This window comes from Oncorhynchus mykiss, chromosome 26, assembly GCF_057628025.1.
Source record: "Oncorhynchus mykiss isolate SJ-2025 chromosome 26, ASM5762802v1, whole genome shotgun sequence".
Lineage (NCBI taxonomy): Eukaryota > Metazoa > Chordata > Actinopteri > Salmoniformes > Salmonidae > Oncorhynchus > Oncorhynchus mykiss.
The window spans coordinates 10,209,206-10,223,943 of NC_143047.1; the positions used below are offsets into that span (position 1 = coordinate 10,209,206).

The 14,738-nt window shown below is 42.9% G+C and overlaps 1 protein-coding gene across 2 annotated transcripts in view; it reads left to right on the forward strand.

The window, feature by feature from the left end:
- cdh8 (cadherin 8) overlaps nt 1-14,738 on the forward strand; it is an 86,960-nt gene that overhangs the window by 38,091 nt on the left and 34,131 nt on the right. For both annotated transcript variants that reach the window (XM_021585911.3, XM_021585913.3), the window contains exon 3: nt 277-571. In XM_021585911.3, the coding sequence (XP_021441586.1) occupies nt 277-571 (295 nt within the window). The remainder of the gene's footprint in view (nt 1-276; nt 572-14,738) is intronic.

Below are 14,738 nucleotides of genomic sequence, written 5' to 3' on the forward strand. Positions count from 1 at the left end.
ACTAATGTGTACTGGCATTACTATTTGTATACTGTGCTTCGTGATAAGATAATAAGGTAGACATGACCCACTTTCTATAGTGTATCAGTTCACCATAAACTTTCTTCTCAGTGGGCTTCAGTTGTCAATATGTACGAAAAAACATTTATGACTACCCCAGTCGCGCCAACATTGGTTTTCAACATTCATAAAACTCTTATCAATTAACTTAAAAGATTATGCCAGTGATATAACAATAAATTGTGACGCTTACCAATTCATTCCTTTTTTTTCCAGCTACACACAGATTTGGATGTTGGCAGCACACCAATAAAGTATGTCCTGGCTGGCGAGGGGGCGGGTACCATCTTTGCCATCAACGAGATTACGGGAGATATTCACGCCATGAAGAGACTGGACAGAGAGGAGAAGGCAGAGTACACGCTTACAGCACAAGTCACGAACAGAGACACCGATCAACCCCTGGAACCGCCCTCGGAGTTCATCATAAAGGTGCAGGATATCAACGACAATCCGCCACAGTTCGTTGAAGGCCCCTACCGGGCCTCTGTCCCAGAGACGTCTCAAGTGGGTAAGTCAAGTGAAGGCCTTCAACTTCTCTTTCTGCGGGCATACAAACTCACCTCTACATCATTTGAAAATAGAACCTTTATTTATGTGTAATTGTAGGGTATTTGGGTAACTGTTGTGATATGTAATACCCACATTTCTGTTTTGATAACATTGGTCATCATTGGAATACACACTTTTTGCCTGACTTTTCAATTGCATGTTACCATCATGAATTCCATGTTGTCATATTATTATTTAACCTTCATTTCACTAGGGGAGTCAGTTAAGAACATGTTCTTATTTCCAATGACAGCGTAGTAGCAGTGGGTTAACTGCCTTGTTCAGGGTAGAACAACACATTTTTACTTTGTCAGCTCGGGGATTCGATCTTGCAACCTTTCGGTTACTAGTCCAATGCTCTAACCAGCAGGCTACTTGCCGACCCTAATATTAAGTATGGTCTTCAGTGTTGAGTAGTAACAATTCCTGCAAGGGGATAGCATATATGCTTTCAACACAACGTTTTACATATTCCTTAACAATATTGTATATAACCACTACAAAACCTTTTGTATGTAACAGTATGTTAATATATTCATATATTCACATATTTATTTCAGCCAAGCATTCAAATTAGCGGTGCCTGATCACACATTTCAAATATAGCCCACAAAGTTAGCAGTACCTGAAAATGAATCGGCTCATGTATTTCGAGGGTCTCAGTACTGACCTTGGAATGGTTACCTAACTGTGAGTATTTTGTAGAAGTGGGAGAGCAGGATGCATCTCTTCATCTTTTTGACATGCTACCTTCAGAAAGAGGCATGTAGTGGTGTGGTTATTTGTTGGGTACTGTTGTTCCCTATCATGATGCTGACATAAGTCAGATATGATTTTACTATGACTGCAAACACATATTGCAGCCACCAACATTGCAGTTTTCTCTTAGTGTGTTGTTCTCAATTGAAACACTCATTGTATTTATCCAAGGGTTTTGACAGTGAAGTGAAGGAAATTGTTAGTAGTGGGGTGAAAAGCAAAGTGCTAGTTGACTGCAGAGACTGGGATTTGGCAAAGGGAATGCAATATAAAAATTGAAGTTGGTGGCTTTTGTGATTGTTGCTTTGTCACTGCTGATTAATTAAACATTCACCAACGTTCTCTTGTTAGCTTGAAAGGCTTTTTGAAAGGACTTGTTTTGGTCTTGTTAAGTTTTTATGTGTTGTGGCGTTATCAAAAGCTCTGGACATAAAGACACAAACAAACATTGAGTCTTTTTTCATCTCCCGTCTCATATTCATAAATCATTTGTGTTTCATTTCTATCACACTAAAATAAGATTTCATACAGAACTCACTCATACTCTATTTTCTAATTGTGCTTTAAAATTCCAACAACATCTACTGCGAAAACAGAGGAAAATAAACTCTTATGAACATAGACTGTTGGATTTCTGACAAAAACATGTAACTCAAAACTATTAAAAAGGGCTTGAAGTAAATTCAAAAACCGTAAGCTGTTATATGGAGCTTTAACAAACAAAGGTGAGCTTTTAACATGTTTAGGCTGACATGCCTCTCATAGTACACATTGAAACACAGGCTTGACAATGCCTCAGTGTGTCATCACTACCTTGGCAGGCAGTTACCGCTAGAAAAAAATATATACGTGACATGTGCTTGTAAGGGCTTCATGTTTCCAGTGTGCAGGTGAGCACAAAGGTTAATAGAACATGCCTTGTTCTTTCTGAAGGTGACCTGGATATGAAACGTGGCCTTGTTCACTTCATGTTATGTAATTTATTGAAAAACAAATCAAATAAAGCCATTTACAGTTTGGGTTTTGTTATACTGACATTGTCAAGCCCTGATCTGTTTCACCTGTCTCCACCCACCTCCAGGTGTCTCCTGTTTTCCCCATTAGTCCCCAATGTATTTTACCTTTATTTAACTAGGCAAGTCAGTTAAGAACAAATTCTTATTTTCAATGACGGCCTAGGAACAGTGGGTTAACTGCCTGTTCAGGGGCAGAATGACAGATTTATACTTTGTCAGCTGGGGGGTTTGAACTTGCAACCTTCCGGTTGCTAGTTCACCACTCTAACCACTAGGCTACCCTGCTGCCCCAAAGCTGTGTTCCCTGTCTCTCTGTGCCAGTTTGTCTTGTTTTGCCAAGTCAACCAGCATTTCTCCCAGCTCCTATTTTTCCCAGTTTCTGTTTTTTCTTAGCCCTCCTGGTTTTGACCCTTGCCTGTTCTGATTCCGAATCCACCTGCCTGACCACTCTGCCTGTTCTGACTTCGAGCCTGCCTATCCCCTGGTACTGTTTGGACTCTGACCTGTTCCCTGAAGTCTCGCCTGTCCCCGACCTGTCTTTTGCCTACCCCTTTTGGTGTAATAAATATCGGCGCTCAAGCCTCCTGTGTCTGCATTTGGGTCTCGCCTTGTGCCCTTATAAACATTCTCCATTGAGGAGGAAAGAGTGCAGAGTACATGTCATGACATTTCTTTTACTTACTTCCTTGGTGTTGTGCATTCAACCTACAGGAGATGTTCCTCTTATCTTACTCTGATCTCGTTCCATGACTGTAACACTTAATGATCTCATTCTAAGAGGACATTATAGCGTTAAACATTTTTTTTCTTCAACATTATCTCAAATGGGAAGTTATTGGGGTGATTGTCATAATAATATTGCTTACATCTTAACCTTTGAGTGTGGGCAAATAAACAGTCAAACAAGCATCCTGTTAAAGGTTTTATATGATTATATACTAATATTTAATACACTATACTCATCCATTCATTTCTTGATACTGGACAGCTGAAAATGCTGTATCTATATTCACAATATTTATATATTTAAAGTGGTCTTAAATTCTAAATGAGTTTGTTACTTAATGGTATAGGTCTTCTCACAAGGGGAATTATGTATCATTTGCACGGATTGGACAAATCTCATTGGATTATTGGATCCGTTCTCTTGTTAATGGGGTCTTTGACTTTAAGGCCAAGACAAGCAAGCAAATTCCCTCACTAGGTCCTCCAACCATATGCCGGAATTATAGAGCTCCCTGCCTTCTGGAGCTAACAAGGGGATTGTGATGTAGTTTAAATTACAGAGTCTGCTTAAAGTGACGATTCAGGTAATGAGAATCAGGTCGTCCGACCCTCCTCTCTACCAGAGAAAGGGTGTGAATGACAATAATTGCTACACAGAGAAATAAACTTGGAAAGTTGTTTTGCCGTCTCAAACTCCAACGTGAGGCCTCGGGAGCCTTGCCTGAGCCTGCTTCATTATCAAGGCGATTAATAAAGCTGGTGGAGAGACAGATGGCATGTCGCTCCTCAGCCCCCCTCTCCTCGCAGCGCGGCCGCTCTCAACCCCCCTGTAAAATGAGCCTGTGTACAGAAGCACCAGGCGTGCAAACGTGTCAGGATCTGCTAAATTGGAGCGCAGACATAAAATTGAAGTGACATTAATAGATTACCTGGAGTTCATTTGCATTTTGAGAGTTATTATGAACATCGGTAACAGGACTAACAGGCACGGTCTGTGGCTCTAATGATATTTCTGATTATGCACTGATCAATGATGGCAGCTTGGGAAATAAGTAAAGAGTTGTCATCATTGATTTTGACTTGATCAAGGAGAGACATATGGAAATGAGTGCTACATGCAGACATCCATTGGGCTTCCAATCATACAGTATACGTACATTAGACCACTCATTTTAATATTAGCACACCTTCATAAATTAAACATGTACAGAGTGAAACATAACACGTTTTTACAAAAAAGCAAAGGGACGCAGGTGAACTCAGATATGGGCCACATTAGTCACCTGTGAGATGATCTTACACACAATACTTCAACACATTACAGGTATCAGATCCGTATCAGGACAGCTGGACTATTTTTGATACCCTTCCACGCTCCATTTAGGCCAGATGTGCAATACATTGACTGCCTTGATTTCATTGAACATATGGTCTTTGTAATTCAACGCTGATCTTGCTGTCAATTCTGAACAAAACCGTGGCTTTGGAGCAGTGGCAAAGGGAACATTGTAGCTTAATTTGAGGGTCATCGTCTTACATTCATTTTTAGACCATGGTCTTCAACTGTAACAACTTGGTGGAGAACGATGGTGGAGGGCTTCTGTTTAGTGTGACTCGCCTCTCCGATTCAGGACTCTATGTTCTAGCAGATGGGCAGGGAGGCAGGAGGTTGTGGGCCTTTAACACTGTGTGCAGCTGGACCATCGCAGAGTCACATCTGTCGTGCAGGCCAGGCACGGTGCTGTAGAAGGCCAATGGCCTCAGCTGAGGCAGGGGTCAGGCCTGTGAACCTGGTGTGACTCTCTCAGCCCAGCCAGCCCTTTCGGTGCTGCTAAATAGGGATAGGACAGGAGTCCAAGGCAGAGGAGACTTCACAGACAAGCTGGGCCTAGCTGTAAATAACTTGCTCCTTCTATTTCACCTCATTCTGCATTTGGAGAGTCCTCTCTCTCTCGCTATTTCTCCCTCTATATGGGTGCCTATGCTTATATACAAATCTAGATTCATCTTTCGATACAGCCTTTTGATATGGCTTGTTGGATGATAGAAAACAATTTCAAGTTTTGGGAATGTGTTGTTTTGTCAGACAAACAGTGTGAATATGCAGAGACAACGGGCATGTCTGGACTGGTTCTGCCATCATTCAATTTAATCAATCACCAAGCTGACGCATCTGTCGGGTTGTACCAAAATAATGAAAGTGCACACACACACACGCACACACACTGACTCACACATTACTTATTCATCACATGTTATTTATTATCCGGCGTAACTCTGAATTATGCATGTAATATGATCAGTCTCTGGTCCTTCAAAGCCTCCTGAGGCATTTATTGTTCGTAGAATACAGTATGTAGGCTTTATATGTAGCATGCACTCTGTGGCACACATAACATACCTAGCTGTGCATTAACACAATTGTACCCTGCAGTTCCAAGGTTGCTGGTGCCTGTCATTTGTCCTGCCCCCCTGTGTAGCTGAGCCTGAACTCTCCCTCTCTAATACCTCAGCTTGGTCTTCCTTGAAGAGAGAACAAAAACTACAGGCTCCCAGGTAACGATGCCCTTCAATATGTTCTGCATAAGATGGGCTCTTACGGATGAATGGTAAAGAGCTCAATGAAACGAAGGACAAAACCCCCGACTGGCTCTTTTCAAAAGTCACCCTTTTCGTGGCGGCCATGAAGCCCACAAAAAATGAAGAGATAAGAGGCAACGTGATAAAAGACAGGGAAATGAATGAGCTGAAGTGTGTTTTTGTCTGGGCAGCTCTTGTGGTGAGAGGAAGGTACATAAACACCCAAGGCCAGTGCTAATGAGTCTGGGCAGCATTGTGTCGGCTGGAGTGATGCGACTGATCCCCTTTGACAGGGTAACCAGTACAATGCTGGACACTGACAATATCCCTTTCATGATGGAGACGGGAGGGATGGAGAGCATCCCGAGAGTGGAACATGTTATATGTGGTACTACAAGCCTAATAAAGGCCCAGTGTATAGCTGCCAACATACGATTTACATTGATATTACCTTTATATCATGTTTCAGGAGAAGACCCAAATGCAGACAGTGTCGAAGTAACAAAAGTTGATTACGAGAACAGGGGGCAGGCAAAACGACAGGTCAAGGGCAGGCAGAGGTCAGTATCCAGATCAGAGTCCATTAGGTATAAAACAGCAGGCATTCTCTGGGTCAGGGCAGGGAGAGGTCAATAATCAAGTGTGGTGTGACAAGGTAAAGAACAACAGGCAGGCTCAGGGCAGGAAGAATGGTCAAAACAGGAACTAGAAAAAGACAGCAGCAAGGGGAAAACCGCTGGTATGCTTGACAAACAAAACAAATTGGCAACAGACAGAGAACTCAGGTATAAATACAGTGGGGATAATGGGGAAGATGGGCAACACCTGGAGGGGGGTGGAGACAACACAAAGACAGGTGAAACAGATCAGGGTGTTACACTTTATGTTGCCTAGCTTTTTACATACTTAATTTAGGTGGCAAGCGTAGTTCAGTTCTCACATGTAAAAACACAGTGAGGTGCTCATGTCACCTTCCTAATATATATATATATATATATATATATATATTGATGTGTTAATTAACATTATGGACATTTGCATGGAGTAGATGACTATGTAAGAATGCAGTTTTACATGAGCGAAGTGTTATAAAGCATATTATGAATTAGGCCTGGGTGATATGCCTTTTGTATCGTATACCGGCCGGGGAATTTTGAAATCCTGTTGGTATGATTTAAAACCGTATATATGTTTCAATTGTTTCGGTTTTGGGAGAAAGCCATTGAATCTAACTTTAAGTTAAGTATACATATAAGAAATCTAAGATAATTTGGTTATCATTTGGTTTGCTAACTTGCTAGCTAGTGGCTAGATTTCAAGATCAAGTTTCTTGGTTACAGAAGAGACATTCAATCCCCTACTGCGGATATTCCCAAACTGGGGTACGTGTAATGCCGTCGGGGGTACGCCAAATAAAAATGTGGTAAATAACTGGTAGTTCTGATACTACCAGCAGTACTACACCTGCACTGTTACATGACGCATCAGTGACACGGCAGGAGATGTTTTGAAACGCATATTTTGAAAATCGGAGATGACAGTGTTGTTAACAAAAGGCTAAGCTTGTGTTTTTAATATATTTATTTCATTTCATTTGCGATTTCCTATCATGAATAGGAAAAGTTGCGTTATGCTAATGCATTTGAGGCTATGATTACGCTCCCGGACACGGGTTTGCTAGTCGCAAGAAGTTAACAGATCTATTGTGTTATATTCTCCTACATTCCTTTTACATTTCCATAAACTTCAAAGTGTTTTCTTTTAAATGGTACCAAGAATATGCATTTCCTTGCTTCAGGGCTTGAGTAATAGGCAGTTAGGTTCTGTTATGTCATTTTAGGCGAAAATTGAAGAAAAGGGGCGGATCCTTAATTGAGAGACGAGCTTAAAGTTTTCTTTACTGACCATCATTTTCACCTGTCTGACCGCTTGCATGATGACGAGTTTCTCACATGACTGGCCTATCTGGGTGATGTTTTTTCTCACCCGAATGATCTCAATCTAGGATTACAGGGTCTCTCCGCAACTATATTCAATGTGCGGGACAAAATTGAGGCTATGATTAAGAAGTTGGAGCTCTTCTCTGTCTGCATTAACAAGGACAATACACCGGTCTTTCCATAATTGTATGATTTGTTATGTGCAAATGAACTTAAGCTTACGGACAATGTAAAATATGACATAGCGAAGCACCTGAGTGAGTTGGGTGCTCAATTACGCAGGCACTTTCCCAAAACGGATGACACAAACAACTGGATTCGTTATCCCTTTCATGCCCTGCCTCCAGTCCACTTACTGATATCTGAACAAGAGAGCCTCATCGAAATTGCATCAAGCGGTTCTGTGAAAATTGAATTTAATCAGAAGCCACTGCCAGATTTCTGGATAGGGCTACGCTCAGAGTATCCTGCCTTGGCAATCGCACTGTTAAGACACTGATGCCCTTTGCAACCACGTACCTATGTGAGAGTGGATTCTCTGCCCTCACTAGCATGAAAAGTAAGTACAGGCACAAATTATGTGGAAAATGATTTAAGACTGAGACTCTCTCCAATACAACCCAACATTGCAGAGTTATGTGCATCCTTTTAAGCACTTCCTTCTCATTAACCTGTGGTGAGTTATTCACCATTTATGATGAACAAATAAGGTTTTATATGTAAGATGGTTAAATAAAGAGCAAAATTATTGATTATTATTATATTATTATTTGTGCCCCGGTCCTATAAGAGCTCTTTTTACACTTCCCACGAGCCGGGTTGTGACAGAAACTCAAACTCATTTTTAAGTTTAATAAATGTATCGTATAGTGTGTGTGGCAGGCTTACAACACCCCTTGTGTGCACATTAGGTAATACCTTATAGTGCAGTGTATAGTGCAGAAACGGTATGAAAAGGTCTAAAAATCTGGATACCTTCCAACCCCATTATGAATTGATTGGAAGTGAGCAGGGAAACCCAAAGGCTGCATGATGGGTGGGAGGTCTGTAAATGAGCACAGAGCGAGGCGGGGAGTGTTTTCTGAATGCTGAAGTGTTCTAATTCGCAGCCCAGCATTGGCAACGCTTATCCATATCTGATAGGATGCCAGGTTGCTTTCTCACAGACATTCTTCAGTTCAAAATATCTTGCTCCGTCCCATTAATTATGCAGGAGGAGTGCTGCAGATATGTAGTGTTGCGTTGAGGCTTTTTCTCTGCCGCTCTCCTTCTCACTTCTGCTCTGCAAGCCTCCCTCTTTTTACTCCCTGCCTCTCTTCCCCACTATCTCTGTGTATCTCTCTCACTATATTTCACTTGTTTTCACCCCCAAACTCTTTCCTATGTGTGTGTGTGTTTGAAGGACTGTAGTGTGTGGGAGGGTGCGTTGGGGGAACAGTTGTCTATGCTCGTGCTCTTCTTGCTCCTGGTGATTGTAGAGTACTCAGCAGTGAGTGCGGGATCCTATGCCCTCCCATCGTTCTCTGTCTGCATTATTAATTGTCAGAGGTACAAACCATTGTTGTTTGGTCCCCGCAGGCACCCAACCGCGCTCTCCCAATTGAAAAGCACTGATTGCATCCTGTGGAGAGAAAAAAAAAACGTTATCTTTATAGTTATTTTAAAAGGCATTTTCAAATTACTAAAGGCAGTACACCAAGTAAATACTTGAGAGAAGAAAAAGGTCCATGATTCTACCCACAGTAGCTTAAGTATGCATCTCCTTAGTGAAGAACACACACACAAAAGTAAGAAGCTTTCTGAGTATCACTTCAGTAAACACAGGGATGAGGCTTTATTTTGTGCATGAGAGTGTCACTGCTATGCTAACATTTCCCGAAGGGGCCCAGCAGAAGATTCATGTGGCACTGCTGGTGGCGGGAATTGCACACAGACACATAAATGGGAGGGAAAAACATTCATCAAGGTGGCAGAGACTTGAGCAAGGAGGCCCATCCAATCACAGCAGAGAATAAAGGGAAGGCATAAAAGTCCATGCAGCAAGGTCATTTGAAAAAGGAACAGATAAGAATGTGAGATCAAGTGGTAAATCTCCTGTATGTGGAGCCTTTGTGATCCTCACAGATGCCTGTCCCATTAACCAAAGCCAATGCTCTGTTACACTGCCTCTGCTCATGCTTTCTCCAACACTTCTCTAACCTGTGTGTGGAAACCATTAAACAGCACTCAGCCTGTTACATGTTCTGTAGATGATGATTATTCTTTGAGGAGTGTTTTTCTTCACCTCTCTGCTCATGTTGGTATTTGGCTTGTTTTGTTTCAGCACAGTGCCTTATTCTGGTTTCAGTGTTAGTGAAATATTGACAGTTGCATTGTTCCTTACGCCGGAGTATGGATTTAACCAGTCTGTGGTTTCTCCACAGTCATAGGCTGGTGTCCACAGTAGTCAATGCAGCACCAGTCAGTGAACAGGTTGACTATGTCACTTCAGCGCTTCTGGGTAATTGGCTAAATCTGCCCTGCAACACAGTGCAGAGATGGCCCTTTAAAATTTCAACTCACTTCAAGGAGGATAAACAAAGCAGGAGATGACTTGGAGTTTGGAGGCCCTAGCCATTGTATTTGCTCTCTTCTTCTATGTGATATCCATCAGGTGCGTGCGTGCGCGCTAATTTTATAGGGACATAGTGTAAGTGACCACAAGCTTCTGTGTGTTCCCAATGATGGATTGCTCGTCAGGAGGGAGTAGGAAATCTCGGCATGCCTGACTGATGCATTGAGGCCCAAGTCACGTACAGTGCATTTGGTCTTACCTTTCAGATTCCTCCGGGAATCATGTTAACCCTTTGGACTCAACGATCTTGTATCTGATGGCAGTTCAGCTAAGTTCTCCGGTGTTCCCTCCTACCCTCACATTTCCTCTGAGTACAGGGTGCATGCTTTGATACAGTTCTCTAGTAGGTGTCTGACCATTGTCAAAGCGGGCTCCCAAGTGGCGCAGTGGTTTAAGTCACTGCAGTACCTGGTTTGAATCAAGGCTGCATCACATCTGGCCGTGATTGGCAGTTCCATAGGGTGGCGCGCAATTGGCCTAGTGTCGTCCGTGTTTGGCCGGGGTAGGCTGTCATTGTAAATAAGAATTTGTTCTTAACTGACTTGCCTAGTTAAAAAAAGGTTATACCTGTGGTAGTTGGTCCTATGTGATATTCAGAAGTCCTATGCCCCATTTCCCTTGTTTCACCCTCAGGCTGCTGCCCCCTGGTTATGGGACCTTTGACTACAGTCTTGCAGTTTGGGTCATTTGGATACATTTTACAATGCAAAGAAAATGTACAATGCAAATCTAGTTATGTTAAAAACAATGTGCTACAGTGCATTTGTCTATGTCAGCGTAGTGCATTGGTCATCATTGTAACACAGTCATTCTTGGTTTCAAGTCTCTGTTGACCATGGCCAGCTTCTGTCTATTGAATAACCCTTAACCACACTATCATTTTCCAGAACAGTTCCTACAGTAACTTGTTTTTCAAAAACATAATGTGTACTAAATATTTACACTCCTTGCTATAAGAGTATTGGAAGAACACCATTATGGTCACTTACTCAGGATGAATATATTCATAAGAACATATACCAATGTTTTTTTTTTTTTGCCCAGCCATTATAAGTGTCCTGGGAGCAATTAAATATGTGAAGTGTCCCATTCTGTCTCTAACTTCCTTCCCTAAACTATCTGCATGTTGCATACATTTCCTGAGAACTAATTAAAGTGAGTCAATGACACAACACTTCAAAATGGCGGCATATGTCACAGCCATCAGCGGTGAACAAAGGACACTCTTAATTGTTTTGTTCCTGTGGTTCCTGTAAACGGCTTGTCACGGCTCACACTCTACAGCCTGCTTGTTATGTAAGTTTTCCTTGTCACTCCTCCTGCAACACACACACACACGCATGCAGGCACACACACACACACACACACACACACACACACACACACACACACACACACACACACACACGCATGCAGGCACACACACACACACACACACACACACACACACACACACACACACACACACACACACACACACACACACACACACACACACACACACGCATGCAGGCACACACACACACACACACACATTCCCTTCCAGTTTCTCAGTGAATGCTGTATCTTAAAAAAGGCAATGAATTGTACTGCAAAAATGACAATGACCACAAAGGGGTTATGTGTGACAGTTACTTACACTTCACATGCCTGATGTCCCCGATCAAGCAATGGCTCAGGGGAGCAATTTTTGTGATATTGACAACTATGTATTCTGGATATTCTGGGCAGGAACACAGTATCTGATATTCAACAGGTCTTCAAATCAAATCAAATGTTATTTGTCAGATACACGTGGTTAGCAGATGCGAGTGTAGCGAAATGCTTGTGTTTGTAGTTATGACAGTGCAGTAATATCTAACAAGTAATCTAACAATTCCCCAACAACTACCTAATACACACGTTTCTAAAGGGGTGAATGAGAATATGTACATATAAGTATATGGATGAGTGATGGCCGAGCGGTATAGGCAAGGTGCAATAGATGGTATAAAATACACTATATATACATGTGATATGAGTAATGTAAGATTTGTAAACATTATTAAAGTGGCATTATTTAAAGTGCCATTGTTTAAAGTGACTAGTGAACCATTTATTAAAGTGACCAGTGATTTGGTCTCAATGCAGGCAGCAGGCTCTCTGAGTTAGTGATTGCTGTTCAGTAGTCTGATGGCCTTGAGATAGAAGCTGTTTTTCAATCTCTCGGTCCCAGCTTTGATGCACCTGTACTGACCTCGCCTTCTGGATGGTAGTGGTTTGAACAGGCAGTGGCTCAGGTGGTTGTTGTCCTTGATGATCTTTTTGGCCTTCCTGTGATATCGGGTGTTGTAGGTGTTATGGAGGGCAGGTAGTTTGCCCCCAGTGATGCGTTGTGCAGACCGCACCGCCCACTGGAGAGCCTAGTGGATGAGTGCAGTGCAGTTGCCGTACCAGGCTGTGATACAACCTGACAGGATGCTCTCGATTGTGCATCTATAAAAGTTTGTCAGCGTTTTGGGCGACAAGTTAAATCTCTTCAGCCTCCTGAGGTTGAAGAAGTGCTGTTGCACCTTCTTCACCACAATGTCTGTGGGATTGGACCATTTCAGTTTGTCTGTGATGTGTACGCCGTGGAACTTAAAACTTTCCACCTTCTCCAGTGATGTCCCTTCGATGTGGATAGGGGGGTGCTCCCTCTGCTGTTTCCTGAGGTCCACGATCATCTCCTTTGTTTTGTTGACATTGAGAGGTTGTTTTCCTGACACCACACTCTGAGTGCCCCTACCTCCACCCTGTAGGCTTTCTTGTCGTTGTTGGTAATCAAGCCCACCACTGTTGTGTCGTCTGCAAACTTGATGATTGAGTTGGAGGCGTGCATGGCCATGCAGTCATGGGTGAACAGGGAGTACAGGTGGAGGCTGAGCACACACGCTTGTGGGGCCACAGTGTTGAGGGTCAGCGAAGTGGAGATGTTGTTTTCTACATTCACCACCTGGGCCCGTGGCCCGTCTGAAAGTCCAGGACCCAATTGCACAGGGTGGGGTTGAGTACAATGGTGTTGAATGCTGAGCATTCTTACATAGGTATTCCTTTTGTCCAGATAGGATAGGGCAGTGTGCAGTATGTTGACTAGTCTCCCAAAGAACTTCATGATGACAGAAGTCATTTAGTTCAGTTATATTTGCCTTCTTGGGTACAGGAACAATGGTAGCCATATTGAAGCATGTGAGAACAACAGACTGGGATAGGGAGCGATTGAATATGTTCGTAAACACACCAGCCAGCTGGTCTGCGCATGCTATGAGGATGCGGCTAGGGATGCTGTCTGGGCCAGCAGCCTTGCGAGGGTTAACGACTTTATATGTTTTACTCACGTCAGCCACGGAGAAGAGGGGGGGGGGGGGCACGGTCCTTGTTAGCGGGCTGCGATGGTGGCACTGTATTATCCTCAAAGCGGGCAAAGAAGGTGTTTAGTTTGCCTGGGACGTGGCTGGATTTCTTTTTGTAGTCTGTGATTTCCTGTAGACCCTGCCACATATGTCTCATGTCTGAGCCATTGAATTACGACTCCTCCTTGTCCCTGTACTGGAATTTCGCTTGTTTGATTGCTTTGCGTAGGGAATAGCTTCACTGTTATATTCAGACATATTCCCAGACCTCTTTCCATGATTAAATGCAGTGGATCGCCCTTTCAGTTTTGCGCAAATTCCGCCATCCAGCCATGGTTTCTGGTTAGGTTAGGTTTTAATAGTAACAGTGGGTAAAACATCTCTAAAGCACTTCTTAATAAACACCCTCACCGAGTCAGCGTACATGTCGATGTTGTTCTCTGAGGCTGACCGGAACATATTCCAGTCCGCGTGATCAAAACAATTTTGAAGCGTGGCTTCCGATTGGTCCTTCAAACGTGGCATGTTTCTCGTCACTGGTACATCCTTTTTGAGTTTCTGCTTATAAGACGGAAGGAGCAAGATGGCGTCGTGGTTGGATTTACCGAAGGGAGGGCGGGGGAGGGCTTTGTATGCATCGTGGAAGTTAGAGTAGCAGTGGTCGAGGGTATTGCGCATGCGCGTTGCGCAGTCAATATGCTGGAAGCATTTAGGTAGATTTATTATCAGATTTACTTTGTTAAAATCCCCAGCTACAATAAATGCAGCCTCAGGGTGTATGGTTTCCAGTTTGCATATAGTCCAGTGAAGTTCCTTGATAGCCGTCTTGGTGTCTGCTTGAGGGGGAATGTACACAGCTGTGACTATAAATGACAAGAATTTTCTTGGTAGGTAAAATGGCCGGAACTTCTAGATCGGATGAGCAGAGGGACTTGAATTCCTGTATCTTGTTGTGATTACACCATGAGTCGTTAATCACGAAGCATCTTTGATGTAAACACATGCATTTTGATCATCTCAGATTCAGACTGCCCTGGCCGTACTGTCTTTCATTTCTTTCTCATATCCATTGAAGTAGCCCTACTTGCACACAATGTTAAGCATGGGTATGCATTACCTG